This window comes from Myotis davidii, unplaced genomic scaffold, assembly GCF_000327345.1.
Source record: "Myotis davidii unplaced genomic scaffold, ASM32734v1 scaffold150, whole genome shotgun sequence".
Classification (NCBI taxonomy): Eukaryota; Metazoa; Chordata; class Mammalia; order Chiroptera; family Vespertilionidae; genus Myotis; species Myotis davidii.
Window position 1 is genome coordinate 485,417 of NW_006283437.1, and position 17,211 is coordinate 502,627.

The following is a 17,211-nucleotide window of genomic DNA, read 5'->3' on the forward strand; positions in this document are numbered from 1 at the left end:
AGTTTTCCTTAAGTACAGCTGTAGCCCCGCCCCCTACCTTATCTCCGTTTTCACTTTCCCCGGTTTCAGTTACTTTCAGTCAATCATGGTTCTAATAACATTAAAAGGGAAATTCCAAAAATAAATCAGTTTTAAATTGCCTGTTATTCTGAAGATCTCACTTCATCTCATCACGTAGGTATTGTATCACAAGTGTGAGTGCAGTACAATAAGACACTTTAAAAGAAACCATATTCACCTAACTTTTATCACAGTATAGTGCTAAAAATGTTCTATTATTTTTGTTAACCTCTTATTGTGTCTAATTTATAAATTAAACTTTACCACAGGTACATATATATAACAAAAGCATATTATATATATATAGGGTTCAGTACTCTCCGTGGTTTCAGGCACTCACTAGGGGTCTTGATACACGTCCCTTGTGGATAAGGGGGAAATGACTGTCCTGTTTTATACGGCACATTTTTGCTAAGAATACAGCACTGAGAGCTCTCACTCAGGACGCATCCTGACGCACAGCTACTACTCTTATTAGAACCGAATGCAAGTGCAAATTATGGCACATACAGTCTTTTTTCCTAGTCTTGTGCTTTCTCTTTCCTGGTTATTACTGATACAGCTATTCTTACTAATCCACCTGATTTGTTTTCTTTGAAACTGAAGACTTATTGTGCCAAGGTAGAATCTCAGGGCTCAGGACACAATTCCAGGATGCTCCCACAGCCTCCAACTATGGGCTCATTAATACTGAATCAGGTTTTAAACAATAATTTTAAAACTGTTTCTTGTACTCTAACAGTCCCACAGATACCATTTTCTATGTGTACATTATGTGAACAAGGTCAGGCAATGCGCTCCAAGCCATAACCTATCTGTGCCTCATAGCTCCTAAAAATCTATGTAGTAAAGTAATCCTTTGTCAAGTCACCCAAGTTCCTAAAGTTCCTTATTGTAGGAGGCTTTGTGGTTAAGAAAAGTAAGCTTCTGTGGATAAAGCGAAGTGGTAAGCTGAGATCCCAGGTACATATATTTACCTTTAGTAAACTAAAACAAAGGTGAGAATGGAAAGGCAGTGGGGACGAGGACTTGGGTTTGTTGTTCATGTACAATCGTGCATGGAACAGGGTTGTCACACAATAAATATTTCATAAATGTTGAAGAAAACAATGGTACTTTCTGGATCCTAAGTTTGGGTAATGAATTAGTACACAATTATTTTTCATTTTTGTTTCCCAAGACCTCACGAGATTATGAAACATGGCTGGTACCAGCAGTGACAATTGGTAGGGCGCTGTCCCATGCACAGAAAGATCGCTGGTTCAATTTCCGGCCAGGACACATGCCCAGGTTTTGGCTTGACCCCCAGTAGGGTGGCATGCAGGAGGCAGCCAATCAATGTTTTGCTCTGAATTGATGTTTCTCTCCCTGTCTCGGCCCCCTCCCTTCTTCTCTCTAAAAATCAATTTGAAGAAATCTTTTTTTTAATAAAGGAAAAAGTAAAGAAGTACATTTTTTAATAATGAGGGGGGGGCAAATTAAACACTTTTCTTCCTTGGACTCCAACTGAATCATCTAGTAGTATGTATTCCAATAGTTATACTGCGTCCTATAATTTTATCAAATTTTATCAGCAATAAACACCTAGAAAGGAAGTATTGCCCAAGCCCATCAGAAGCTGCTTTCTTATCCGTTTGACGAATGCATGAAACAGAGGTGCTGTGATTTTTTGTGGGGGGGGTGAGGGGTCAAAAGTCTCTACAGTGCCAGCGGTTCTCAACCTGTGGGTCGCGACCCCTTTGGCAGTCAAACGACTCTTTCACAGGGGGCGCCTAAGACCATCCTGCATATCAGATATTTACATTATGATTCATAACAGTAGCAACATTATACAGTTATGAAGTAGCAACGAAAATAATTTTATGGTTGGGTCACAACATGAGGAACTGTATTTAAAGGGCCAGAAGGCTGAGAAGCATTGCTTTACACCTTCCTTAGAATTGGAGCAAAGCATTTCACACTTAACTAGCAGTCAGGTGTTTTGCTCTATACGGTATACATTTTTTACTGCACAGAGGCCTGAAGCATGGAGAAAACTGTTAGAATTAGTTTTTAGCTTGGTCCTCAAAACTCCCTTTTCATCAATACTCAAAGGTGCAAGAAACAATTTAAGAGTTTTTTCTAATGATTCCTAAAAAGCCAACCATCTCACACATGGCAAAGTTGTCAAATCCTCCCTGGTTCATGCAATTATGCTGGTGATACAATTCTTTATTTATCTCTGCTAAATCAGAAGGAAAATACTACAAAACCTAAAATCTTTCTGGAATATTTTCAAAAGATGCCTTGTTTTAGTTCACTCATTGAAAAACACCAGAGGCCTGGTGCACAAAAATTCGTGCACTGGGGTCTGCCTGCTGGAACCTTCCTTGGCTGGCCTGGCACCACCTGATTGCTGGCCCTGCCTGCCGCCAACCAGTCGTTCTGCTGTTCGGTAGATCTGCATATTTGGCTTTTATTATAGAGGATGGGCAATGGTGTAACCTTCCTATTTTGCCTTCCAATAAACTACAGGGCTGTTTTCAAAGTAAAAGAAACAGTAAAGCCCAGTAGAGTTAGTTACTTAACTTTTCCTTGGCCTTGACTTTACCTATAAATGGTGATACTAGAATTGCCAATGCACAAATCTCAGAATTCCTAGCCTGCTGCTTTGGCCCCTCCCCTGCGTCCCAAATATTTCCCAAAATTCAAAAAAAGGATGACTCCTTTATTTTTTTACTAGAGGCCTGTTGCATGAAGAGATTCATGCAATAGGCCTTCCCTTCTCCTGGCTGCCGGCACAGGTTTTCCGCTGGCACCCGGGACCCAGGCCTTCGCTCTGGCTGGAGCCGCCTTCGGTCTTCCGTCTTTGCTGCTCCAGCTCGCCTTCAGTCTTCCCTCTGCGCTTGGAGCCTATGTATGCAAATTAACCGCCACCTTTGTTGGTGGTTAATTTGCATATCGTGCTGATTAGCCAATGGGAGGCATAGCAAAGGTACGGTCAATTACCATGTTTGTCTATTATTAGATAGGATTCTTATTGATTTCAGAGAGGAAGGGAGAGGAAGAGAAATATCAATGATGAGAGAGAATCATTGTTTGCCTGCCTCCTGCACGCCCCCAATGAGGATCGAGTCCACAACCTGGACATGTGCACTTGACCAGAATCAAACCCAGGACCCTTCAGTCCACAGGTCAACACTCTATCCACTGAGCCAAACCAGCTAAGGCTAAAAGGATTACTCTTAAGACATTAAGCTGTAGGACCCTGTTCCAGTACATATTCTGAATCAGTGGTACCCATTTGCTTATTTTTTTAATATTTTAAAATTGATTTTAGAGAGAAGAAGGGGGTCAGGAGAGGAAGAGAGGGGAGGGCAAAGGAGGGGAGGAGAGGAGGGAAGCAAAAGAGAAACATGGATCAGATGTCTTCCGAATGTGCCCTGAGAATGTGCCCTGACTGGGATTCAAACCCGCTACCTTTTGGTGTACAGGATGATGCTCCAACCAACCAACCAACTGATCTACACTGGCCAGGGCCCATTTGTTATTAGTAATTAAATGTTTAGAATATTTTCCTTAACTAAATGGAGTATATAAAGCACAGTGAAACACACACAGTTAAGTACACAGTTAGATGTCAGGATGTCTCCAAAATGATTTAACATGTATTTTGATCACTTCCTAGATCAATGGATTTAAGCAATAAGATTGTGTTTGATTCAAAAAAACTGTAAGGGTAGAATTGAGTAAGAACAATGGTTTCCAACTGTGGCAGGAACAAAAATGTGTTTTAAATGTTGATTCAATTTTCCTGAGTTTTTAATCCAGAATGAGAACAGCAGTAATAAACTATGCTTCCCCATGTGACCACCAGAAAACAAAACAAATCTGTTTTTCTCTATTCCTGCTTCTATCCAGGCTCCCCTCTCCTCCTTTAGGAGCTCTGAGTTCGTCAGTCTCTGAAATACAGCTTGCTCATGAAGTCACCTAAAGAAGCACTGGAATGATAGATTCATAGATAGATAGACAAATAAATATTAGCTGTCAAAAATTATCAGTGCACTTTTTTAACATAAATCTGCATGTATGTATGTATGTATGTATGTTTAAAGAGAAGAAGGAAGGGCGGGAGAGAGGATCCAACCCGCAACCTGGGCATGTGCCCTGACTGGGAACGGAACCTGCCACCTTTTGGTGCCTGGGACAACGCTATAACCACTGACCCGCACCGGCAAAGGCAGCAGTGTGTGTTCTTTTGTAAGGAATGTACAATCAGCATGCTTCCAAAATAAGAACTAAAAACCTGTTGTTGTTTTTTAAATGACCTTTATTCTTCATCAGGTTTCTAAGGACAGTCTGAATTCCCAGCCTGCTGCTGTGGCTCCTCCTCTGGGTCCCAAACATTTCCCAAAATTCAATAAAAAGGATTACTTTTTGTAATTTCTTTTTTCTTTTTAAATTGATTTCAGAGAGAAAGAGAGAGGGAGAGAGAGAAACATCAATGATGAGAGAGAATCACTGACTGGCTGTCTCTTGCATGTCCCTGCTGGGGATTGGGCCCGAAACCCAGGCATGTGCCCTACATGATAAAGGCCACAGGGCGTGTTAAATTTATCCATCTATTCCTGTATCTCACTGTAAATTTTTCAACACTGTTGTTTTAAGGAAATAATCATAATATACCATTTTTAAAAATTGTTATTTATTGATTTGAGAGAGAGAGAAAGGAGGGGGAGAAACATGGATTTGTTGTTCCACTTATTTATGAATTCATTGTTTGATTCTTGTATGTGCCCTGACTGGGGATCGAACCTGGTCATGTCAGGATGACGCTCTAAAAACTGAGCTACACGGCCAGGGCCATAATAATTATATTTTTAAAATATTTCAAATAGTCAAACATTCAACTATCCATGCTCTTTACAGTTTTCTAAAGTTCAAGTCACAAGGCAAAAATAAAACCTTCAAGAACTTCATTGCCACTCATTACACTAGTCCATGTTTTTATTAGGTGAATCATGTATCCATTGCACCAAGAAATAACCATCTAGTTATCTACACATAAAAAAACTGGTCAAGAATTTAATTTATGAAACTTTACAAAAATCCAACTTTCATACAAGCAGCTGAACCACTGAGCGGCAGCAACATTGGAGGGTGTTACTTAACAGGAAATGGCAGCAGCCTTAGGAAGAACCAGCTCATTACCGCACAGTCCCACGGGGTGCTGCAGTAACTAGTTATGCTCAGTTTGACTCAGCAATCAAGAAGGCTCTAGACCTGTGCAGACCAATAAAATTAAAATTCTGCTTCCCGGCCACATTTCAAGGCCTCGATAGCCACATGTGACTAACCTTGGGCTTTATACAGACTTTCTAACACAGAAAGACCAAAAACGATGCTGACAGTCCAAACTGCAATAAAAACTGCAATTCTGGATGGGGGAGGGGGTCTCCTAATTTTTTAATGCTAGCAATAAAAAATTTAAAGGATAATAATACAAGCACCCTATGGAGACCAGAGGAGACTGGGAGGACATGACAACTAAATGTGTCATGAATCTTGCATTGGATCCTAGAACAGAAAGACATTAATGGAAGAAATGGTGAAATCTAAATCAAGTCTGGAGTTCAGTTAGTACCACGGTCGGTTTCTTAGTTTTGACAAATGTACCACAGAAATGGAAGATGTCAATAATTGAAAAACTGGGTGAGGTGTATATGGGAAACTCTCTGTAATATCTTTTCAACTTTTCTGTAAATCATAAATTATCCCAAAATACAGAGTTTAGTAAACACCACCACCAACTGTGGGCCAAACCTGTCCCACAAGTTTCCAGCTGGTAATCTCTAATTCCCATGAACTCAAACCATAAGCACCACATAGGCATTACACATAGCACAAAGGTCAGCAACACACCTGCATGAACCGGAGCAAACATGACCAATTATGAAGGTAGCTGCTATCAAAGTAAGAATGAGTGAGTAAAAGAGCAGGCAAAACAACATAATGCATTCTGAGGCCTGACATTCTCAGGAGATTCAAATCTGCTCATATTTGATGTATGGATCTAAAAGGATGACTTAGATTTGGAAAGGATACAAACAATAGGTACTGAAAGGTTATGTTGGAGATACAAATATCCATGGGATATCCAGTCAAAAATCTAAGAGAGAACATAATCAAGTGCCCCAAAGTTAAGACATATCATCACGTCCTAAGAAATCAGAAAAGGAGGGACGAATGGCAGTCGGGGCGATCGACTGAAAGATAAGCTCCGAGCCGGCTAGAAAGGCTACAAGGCATCCTTGGCTGAGAAGGCTGCTCGGAAAAGTGTAAGGGAGTGATGGAAACAGGTTGGTTAGACCATGGGAAGTCAGATTAAAGAGGGCCTTGAGAGCCAACCAGAGGAGTCTGGTCTTCAAGCAAAGAGCAAGGGACAACTAAAGAGTGGTGTGAGGAAGTGGAATTTTAAGAAAATTTGCTCACATTCCTACTAAAGTAATGTGACAACCGTTCCTCCCAACATCATTCTACATCCCTGCAATGTTCTCAGACATCCAGGTTCAAGCCATGTATCACCTTCAATCCTTCTTCTGATCTCACCAGTTGTTTATGCCTCACAGCCCCTACTGCCAAGACGGCAGCTGAGATCTTTGTTACCCTTTCTATGCCTTCCCTACCGTCTCTGGTGCTGCTTTTATTGGTGACACTCAACTCTACTGACAAAGAGATGTTCCTAAAGCACAGCTTATAACCAGGACCTCTAAATGCAGAAACCTTTGCTGGCTCTCCCTGCAACCAGCATAAGCACTCGTCTGCCTACCTCCGGGCCTATATTCTGCCACTTCCCAACACCCCTATAATCACTCCCTAAATATTCCCTTGTCTTGCCCACCTGCCTCCTCTGCTCCGAGTGCCTTTCTGTTTCTCAGCTCCATCTTCCAGCCAACACTCTCCATACACAATGACTGAGAGCTTTAAAGATGGAACAAAAAACACCAACCATGTCACGCCTCTTAAACTCTTCAGTAGCTCCTAACTGCCCATAAAAGTCCCATCTTGGTACACACAGGATATGAAGCTCTCTTTTACCTGGCCCCTACCTATCTCTTCAGAGAAACCCTTCCAACCTGTCCACTTATCACTGGGTATTTAATGTTCTAGAAATTCCACCACTATGCATAACATCATATTGTTGCCTATCTCTTGCCTTCACCATGCTGATCCCTCTGCCTTTTCATTCTTATTTTTTGGACTGGCTCTTTCATCTTTTAAGAGTCATAACCTCAAGGTCTTCCTCAAGGAGGCCTTCCTTAATCCACTGTGTTAAGCTAATTATTACCCCTCTAGACTCCAGGACAATTCAACATTTTTACTTTAACCAAATCACATCACATTATACATCATGTTTGGGTATGCCCTTCTATTGCCACTTTCTCCAATAAAATATAAGCTACAACTATTTTTTGTTCACTCTTATACAATTGTACCTAATAAATGTTACGTTCACCAACACTGACCACAAATTAAAATAGGCAATACTGATTGTGTATCAACCAAATGCACATACTTTGGCTACAGCTCAGAGTAAAAATTCAGAATCTTTAGGCCTAATAAGTTCAGCATGAGAACCCTACACATTTCATTAGCAGGTAAGTCAATTCCTGGGAGGGTGAAGAATTCCTGATTTAGGATCTGAGAGGAAGTCAGTTCCTGTTACCTTACCTCCCTGAAGTCTTCTGCCTGCTATATACTGGTACAAATGACCATAAGGTTAGCAATCTCCTATCTTCAGTGATAATATAGAGTGGATATCAGGTCTGCCTACACGATGGAGTAGGGCACAATGTATACAGACAACAACAAGAAATAAAGCAAGGGACGAGGTGAGTCCTAGAGGTAGCCCCAGATAAGACTTCTGATGGAAGACAGAAGGAAAGGTCCCTGTGCTCACATGCTTAAACCAAGGAAGTTTGTTAGGAAGTGGTGTTCATCTTCAGAGGCAGCTGTAAAATAGGTCCTGAGGCAGTTTATTCTAAAAGTGTAATATCCATCACAATAAAGCACGAACCCCAAAGGATAACTCCAATGTGCTGCCTCTGAAGAAGTCTGCCCCCACCCCACTGATTCTTTCATTCCTGTCTCTCTCCCACCCTAGAGGTGAATAAAAATAAAATAAAAGAGAATAAAAATAGCTTTAAACGTACCTTTGATTTTTTGTTCAGTGGCCTAAAATAAAAACAAACAAATAAAAAACAATGTAAATATGAAACTGAAAGAAATGGATTGTTATGACAAAATGCTAATAGATTACTATTATATAAGACATATACACTTTTATAAGGAATTTGTCATTTAGGTGAAATACATTGGAAAAGATAGGCAAAGACAGCATGCTTTTCCCATAGATGTGCCCGATGGTCTCTGATACAATGTTTATTAATAAAATTTAAAAAAAATGTTTCTGTAGATGCAATGCAGAGAAGACACTGTATGACAATGTACAATAAAAAATGGGACTGCATTTATCACTTAATTTTAAATGATTTTTATATAATCATCACCTTTCCATTAATGCATCTAATGAGGTCTGCACATTTAAATGGCTTGAAAAATTGTTGTTTCAAATGATAAAAAATGAATTAAATTTTCTGTTGATTAGCATGATTTGCCCCTGTATCATCCTTCTGTCATACTATCTATATTTAGTAAAAAAAATTTAAAAAAAATGTTTCTGTAGATGCAATGCAGAGAAGACACTGTATGACAATGTACAATAAAAAATGGGACTGCATTTATCACTTAATTTTAAATGATTTTTATATAATCATCACCTTTCCATTAATGCATCTAATGAGGTCTGCACATTTAAATGGCTTGAAAAATTGTTGTTTCAAATGATAAAAAATGAATTAAATTTTCTGAAAGAAAAGCTGAAGATAACACTTTAGTCAATTTAGTAATAATTAGCCTGCTATTACAGTTACACATAGTTAACTTTTGAGTATTATCGATTGGGAAAAATTTTCAAATACATGTCACTTCTGACATATCTGACAATTCATTAAAATATCCATGTTCAGAAGGTAAACTCACAGGGACATGAGCCCTGCTTTCCACGCCTACCCTACCTCCACTGTCTGTGACACAACACGGAGAGGGGCTCTGGCACTGTACGGCTTCCTGACGGTGGCTCAAGAGAGAGAACTGATTATAGTCAGAGGCCACAGCAAAAATCAACTTTTTTTATTAAGACCAACTGTATGGGAGTCCTAAAAAATAAAAGACACAAGGATAGGCAGGGAAGTCAAGGAAAGACTGAACTGTAACTGATATCCAGAAATTATTTCTAAGTGAAACATTTCTTAACTGCCTGCCATGGGGCTTGATTTAATAATTCACATTTGCTTTGTCATATAAAATTATTGTTAACAAAAATACCAATTTTTAACCATACCATTATAAAGTTATATGGTAAAGAACTATATGGCAATTACCTTAATATTGAAGACACACCAAACATTATCTTTCTCCCCGGAGAGCCAGAATCAGTCCAGGTTTGACATGCTTTACCAAGTTTTAGAGCATTAGTGATATGTTAAATAATGGAGGCCCATCTTTTACTTTATATGGATCAAGTATTTTTGAAAAAATTGATGGAAAGACAATGGCAAAAGATGAGTCAATTAGCATGAACACTTAATTTATTTCTGGAGAAACTGTTTTAAAAATCTAGCAGTAGTAAAACAGTCTTATTAGAGAGAACTTGGTATATAAATATTTTGAAGTATAGAAGTGTCACATCAAACAATAACATACATAGTTTTCTAAAGCCAAAAAGTTAGCATAAAAATTATTTTACAAGTTGAAAATTTTTTTTTTTAACTCTCCCATCTCTTCCATAATTTACTTTCAAAGTTACAGTACATGGAACCATGACCACATTACTAAACTCCAAGATACAAAGTGCTGCTCTTCTAGACCTTACAACGTAAAGGACACCTAGTCTGCAACTCCTTTGGAAAAGCTCCATGTTGCTTCAGAACAGTGATCAATCTCATTCAGTTGCCTGTCATCTATAGAGAATGGCAACAAAGAGACACCTGAAGGTGTCTGCCCATCAGAACATGGATTAATATAGTGAAGAAATCTAAGTCATGGAATCCAAGCGCTCCTAACGGATGAGGAGAAGATGGAACTGATAGGGTTCCATTTTCGTAAAACAGATTTCTGTGAACTGATCCAGGACCTAGCATATCACTCAAACTATTTGAGTGTTTGTCTGCACTGTTTAAAATGGTAGCCACTATTCGGACGTGGCTGCTGACCACTGAAAAATAGCTAGTCCAAATTCATCTGTATAAAACACATAGCAGACTGCTATTATTTAGTATTAAAAAAGGAAACTATTTCAATATTTTATACTGATTAGATGTTAAAATAGTAGTATTTTAGTTATATCTTGGGTTACATAGAATATATTAAACCTAATTTCAAAAAAGGAGACAAATGTATTACTCGTAATATTTTAAGCAATAAAAAAAAGTTAAAAAACAACAAAACAAAACTAATTTCAACTGTTTCTTTTTGACTTGTAAATGACCTTGTCATTTAAACTTCCTCAGTCTCAGCTTCCTAATTCCTCAAATGTAAGGGGGGAAAAATCTGTACCGTTTGCCTTTCAGGGCTATCATGAGGCTTAAATAAAAAATACAAGCATCTTTAGTTGGAAAGTACACAACACTATTCAAACGTGAGGTGTTGCTATACGGATCTTCTTGCGTAACAGAATTAAAGAATTCTGAAAAGCCTAGCAGCAGAATGATTCCATTCTGAACACATTTTTCTTCCTGAAGCAAGAAAACAAACCAATAAACAAACAAACCTGAACTGTGATTCCACAAGTAATTATCACAACTGCCTCACTTAATGAATGAAGGCATTAGCCAGGGGGCAGACCAGCATGCTAGGTGTTTTCTTTCTGTTGGGCTTTGCACCACTTGTCCCAACTCATCCTTAAGCACACTCAGTGGTTAAGAGGTCAGAGCCTGAATTAGACCGCCTGGCTTTGAGTCCTGGCTCTACCACTTACACATTGTGACCTTGGTCAAAATTAGTTAACTTCTCTAAAGCTTGGTTTCCTCATCTATAAGACAAGAACAAAAACTCCTACGTAGTGTGGTAGGAGGGTAAAATGATTTAACTCATATACAGTGCTTAGCACAGTGTCTGGCATACAGAGAACATTCAAAAGATACAAGCAGCCACTGCTACCAGCCCCCGAGCTCAGTCCTTTCTCTCATATTTGCAAATAACCTGCTCCCAGTCTTGCTTTTTTCTCTCTTTCTAGTCATCTACAATGTCGTAACAATGCCAGGTATTAGAATAAGGAAGTAATAGTTCAATTCACCTGTTTTAAATGAGATAGTTAGTCATAAGGGAACTTTTCTATGATTTCTTAGCAAGTAGCACCCAGTCTAGAACCCAGGACTGCTGAACTAAAATAAGTCTAAAAAGAAAAAAAGGAAAAAGAATAGTCAGGTGCCGCTTAACAATGGGGATCCATTCTGAGAACTGCGTTGTGAGGTGCTATGGTTGTGTGATCACACAGGCACTTACAAACCTAGATGGTATAGCCTACTGCACGCCCAGGCTGTATGGTATAACCTACTGCACGCCTAGGCTGTATGGTATAACCTACTGCACGCCTAGGCTGTATGGTATAACCTACTGCTTTGCAGGAGACGAAAAGTAACTTTTCCTCTACCCTCTGGGCTCTTAACTGAGACATCTATAATAAATGACAAATTAATAGAAGGAAACCAAAATAGTTTAATAACGCATATACCTCCTGGATACATTGGAGAATATCCAGGAAAACTAGGTCTCACCAAAATAGCTGGACCCATCACCTTAAATAACATCTTCTGTAAACATGGAAGATGCTGGGGTTGGCAGGAGTCAGTGATGAAGGTTCCAGGAAAAGCACAGTAAACCAGGGTTAAGGTGGTTATGCAGTTTTGTCATTATCTTCTCCATTAATAAGAGTTTCTAGAGATAAGGTCATCCCCTCTTCCTGGTACAGGTAGGGAGACACCCTGGCAAATGGAGATTTCCCTTACAATGTAAATGTCTGTTACACAGGGTAACTTTATTTGGTTTTCAGAACTTCTCCCACATCTGCTGTTTCTTAAAATAAACCAGCCTAAAATAATTCTTATGCCAAAGAGACATATTTTGGGGTGACAAGTTCTATTCCCCCATAGCTTCTAGGCTATGAACCTACACCACATGCTACAATGGTATTTGTGTACTGCACTAATCTATAACCATGTCACTAGGAAATAGGAATTTTCAGCTCCGGTCTAATCTTATGGGACCACTGTTGTATATGCAGTCAGTCATTGACCCAAACATCGTTATGCGGCATCTGACTGTAGGAAGCTAAAATAAGGGGCAGAACCGTAAAGGGACACCCTAGATGAGTGCAATGATCCACCTAGCTTACTGAAGAACACAACAACCCTGCTACTTAGACTGCTGAATATGATGCCCAGTCTCAGAACAAAATGGTCTTTGGGAGACATGAAAAGTAAACACTAAAATTTCCAAAAGGGAATGAAGTCTCAATTAAATTCAAACAGAGCACATTTGAATCCACAAAGCCTATAAAAGTCCCTTCAGCTCTTAACACAGTAACAAAACTGTCTCAATTAAAATAAGATCCCAATTTGTATTGTTGCTTTCCTCCAGCCCTCAACAATTAAATGCTTTCTAGCAACTACAATTACAAACTTAAAGTAAAGGTTATACTAAATTATCCCCTCTATAATTAACCCATTTCTCAACCTCCTTACTGCATATTCAAGATTTCCTCTAGAAATTTCTCCTAAGAACAGAACCTGTGTATAAATGTATGGTAACAACTTATTGCTACAGTTGTTTCCCCCTTTTTAAGTACAGAAACTATATTTTCAATGCTATGCCAACTTATTTTCTAAATCTTAGAATCAGAAGATAAGTAAATAGCCATACTTCTTAGATGTGAAATAGGCTTTTGAAAAATAAAATTTTTTTAAACAAAGTTATCTCTATTCATAAAGATGTACTGGGGCTGAAACATAAAAAAATCATGTAATTTTTGTGTAATTTTTATTTAAGGAGGAATAATAGTCCCTTTCTATTTAAATAATAGACAAAATAAGAAAAACTATCATAATAAAAACATTATAGTGAGCCTCATTGGTGTGTGATTATTTATATAAGGAGTTGTGATATCTGGTTTTTTATTTAAAATAAAAATATAACCTGTGGTCTGAAGTTAATTTTCTTTAAAAGACTATAAAGCTTACTAGAAACTATGTTTTCTGTATCTATGGCATAAAGACCTTTTAAATGCCTTATAAAAATGACTATTATTTCCAGCTTTAAAGTTACCTTTAGATTGTGAAAATAAGGCAAATGTGTAAAAAGGTTCTGTATCAAAGCATAAAGCCATGGTACTGAGTTCTGGAAACGCACCAACTGAGGAAGTAGATTTCAACTGCATACCTATTTTCGTCACCCTGATGAAACCATGGTAGCCACTTAACTAATTTTAATGCCTGAGTTCCATATATATAATATATATATATACATACATACATACCTAATATAGTATCTGAAGTCTTTTTCAGAAATGAAATACAAAAAATTTTTTTTAAGTGTACACAGATTGCATGAAACAGGCAGACTGCCTTTCCTTTAGAGAATTCCAACATTTATATAATGGGCCTGCCTACCTGGCTTATGTAGATGTCTGTCACCTACCTGGATACACCTGCTTACTCTTACAACAGACAAGCTCGAGGAAACTTGTCCAGAAACTCCTATGACTCACAATCTTTCATATGGGCTTTAAGTGTACCCCCTTGAGGATTTTTTGTTTTGCTTTGTTTTTTCTATTTATTTGGTACCAGCCTATAGAAATACCAGCTGTCCTCACTTCACCAACAGGTTGTATTTAAATTCAGTTGTAAGCTGGTTATTTGGAATTTGAAGAACAGCCTCACTCTAGTGGCAGTCTAGCCTACTACACTTAACAGTAGAAGTCTTAGGCTTTCCTTTACATTGTGTTCATTGACTAGGTATTACTGTGTCTTTGGGACATACAGAATACCCTACCAATGCTGAAGGCCTGGCCAAAGAAGGAAACACTCCCCATATTAAGCCTCTGGTGATGGTTCTAGTAGGACCTGGTTGAGATGAGAGACTAGAACCATACAGTGAGGCAGGGATGAAAGCTATTACTTCAGATCTGGTGAAGCCAAATGGCACAAAAAACATCACTTATGTGTTAAAGACACAGGTGATTTAGAGACTGAATATGAAAAAACGTACATATTAACAACTAGAGCCATAATTTGTATGTTACAACGTAAAGATTATACTCATATTGCATATTTTACAAACAACCTTCAAAGCAATTCCAGTGAACCCTCCTTTTCTTAGAATTTCCTCACTGAAGCGAGTGAACAGAGGACTAAACATGCCTCGTTATAAAAATGCCTTAGGCCTCTTTTTTAAGCATTTCACATACATCCTGACTTACCAGCTAAATCTTAAGATTCCTTAGAAGCAGGGATCTCAGGTGCTTGCTAAACTAGTGATTCTACATCAATAAATAGATCTTCCTCAACAAATCTATTAAGTTTCTTATAAGTTCTTTTCACTAAGTAAATGGCCTTCACACCATCGAAGAGAGTCTGATAAATCTTCCCCAGTCTTACTACTTACGGAGGACACAACTTGTTCATAGCAAATCCTGAGCCAGGACTGATCAGATTGCAAAGACCATCCTATATCACAGGTCTCTGCAGAGGCCCATGGCATCACCAAATTCAAAGCCAAAACTCTGTAATACTAATGTAGGTCTTCATAAAAGCAAAGTGGTACAACATGAACTTTCAAAAAGCAGGGATACTTGAACTAGAAACCTATTCCAAACCCTAACTATGACAATAGTCACTCCTGAGAGCAACCAAAAGGCCAATGATAAGAGTCACCTATCGTCCCAATCTTAATCCTCCTCCATGGTCCTCTGTACTCCACCCTTCCCCGGTTAAAGTAAATCCTCACTTAAAGTCCTGGACAGGTTCTGGGAACTTCAGGGAAAGGAGTGAAGTGAAACCAATTCACCATAGGCTAACTGATATAAACAAGAGTTAAATTCCAACATCTTATCAACGTTGCTGGATGACCAGTTCTGTGTGTCTCCTAACATGGTCAACTGATCCCAAAATGTACTTACAGTCATTCAATCTGGAACCTAAGAGTCAATCTAGGTTCCTCGCCCTTCATATCCTTTCAAAAATTTCTGTGGATTTTTTTTTAATAGTCCCTTCACCAGCATCCTTGCTTCTAGTTTCGACCCTTTCCAATTCAATTCTACAATTTGCCAAGGTAAACTCAATGGTCCAAACCCCTTAAAGAGCTGATAGCTACCACCAACCCTCCCAACCCCTAAATGTCACCTGACATTTCTACCCTTAGCTCCCTCCCCATTAAAACCCAGTTTACTAGGAGACTGTGGACGCTTTCCTCTGAGGTTAGTCTGCGTGAAATCCTTTTGTATTCAGCTCCTTCTTTACTTGGCTAATTTCTATTCCAAAAAAATTTCCCTGACTCCTGCCCCATTTCAGGCCCAGTTAAGCCCTTCTCTCCATGCTTCAACAGTTCCCTATCTACCATATTTTTGTATCCTATGATTTTCCCTATTAAATAATGTAAAGATATGCCAGGCTGGTGTGGCTCAGTTGTTGAGTGTTGACCTATGAACCAGGAGGTCACAGTTCGATTCACAGCCAGGGCACATGTCCAGGTTATGGGCTTGATCCCCTATGGGGGGGGGGGGGGGGGGGGGGGGCGCGCGCGCGCGTGCAAGAGGCAGTTGATCGATCCATGATTCTCTCTCATCATTAATGTTTCTACTCTCTCTCCTGCTCTCCCTTCCTCTCTGAAATCAATAAAATATATTTTTAAATGTGGCGATATGTTGCCATTAGTATATATCCCATTCCTAGCACAGTGCCTGGCACAAGAGTTATGTATGTATCAACAAGTCATAATTTTTCATTAGAAGACAGAAATGGGACAGTAATTTCACTGGGTCTTTCAGAACATGTTAAGGCCCTGCAACCTTGATACAGTAAACGAGAGCCAGCTTAGTTAACTGTCATAAACCCATAGTATTAATTTGTAAAAAATTTTGTAATTATGAATATAATCTTTTATTTTTTGTAATTTGTATTGCTTTAACTAGCTTCTGATGATGTATTGGCTAGAGAGTTTTTGCAACAAATTATCTTAGATTTATTTAAAATATCCTAATATAATTTGCAAATTTTAAAGATCAGTCCAGGTACTAAACAAAAAGTAAAAAAGAAATTGAACTTTATTTCCTATTATGTGCATTAATGTTTCCCTCATTACTATATTCATGTATTATTTTATTTTCAATTGTGTATTACTATGTGTATGTATTACATTATCTCATTTAACTTAATTCTCATTTTACAAAATGTAAAAAAACTTTTGAGGCCCAGAGAGGCTAAATAAAGTTTAAGGCCATATTGTCCTGCATGCTATATGGGAGAGCTAGCTTTCAAAACCCCTCTATGCAGCTACCAATTCCATGCTCTTCTCACTTACAAAATGATGGACTATGAAAACCTAGCAACAGCTAACAGGAAGATAAAGACCTATACAAAGCACTTACCTTTGAAAAAACTATTGGCAAGATTAAATGACTGTATGTTAAATTGTATGCATTTGGCAAGTTACTATACGTGCATAGTCAAAGACATGAAAGCTTAAAATGAAACTCCACTGAAGTTAAAACATTAAATCAAATGCTTTAAAAATTCAATAAGAATAATTTTATTTTTAAATTTATGTTTAAACTGCTTAATATAAAGTTTATACATATACTACCTTCTTTTGAGCAGCTTCCTTCTTTTTCTTGTCGTCTTTTTTCTTTTTCTTTTCTTCCATCAACTGTTCTTCTTCTTGCACTAAATCCCTGAACCATACAGTTGCAATTAACTTTCCCAAAATGTATTAAGAAATAAAAATAATGTTGCATACAGATTCATTTTAACTCTATTAGAAGTACAGACATGGCAAATT

At 38.3% G+C, this 17,211-nt stretch overlaps 1 protein-coding gene across 2 annotated transcripts in view; it reads right to left on the reverse strand.

The window, feature by feature from the left end:
- TNRC6A (trinucleotide repeat containing 6A) overlaps window positions 1-17,211 on the reverse strand; it is a 93,724-nt gene that overhangs the window by 52,320 nt on the left and 24,193 nt on the right. Inside the window, exons 3-6 of one of the 2 annotated variants that reach the window (XM_015563978.1) lie at window positions 17,017-17,104; window positions 9,295-9,317; window positions 9,142-9,238; window positions 8,253-8,274 (exon numbers count right to left, since the gene is read on the reverse strand). In XM_015563978.1, the coding sequence (XP_015419464.1) occupies window positions 8,253-8,274; window positions 9,142-9,238; window positions 9,295-9,317; window positions 17,017-17,076 (202 nt within the window). In that variant the 5' untranslated portion in view covers window positions 17,077-17,104. The remainder of the gene's footprint in view (window positions 1-8,252; window positions 8,275-9,141; window positions 9,239-9,294; window positions 9,318-17,016; window positions 17,105-17,211) is intronic. The other variant, XM_015563981.1, reaches the window with a different exon arrangement.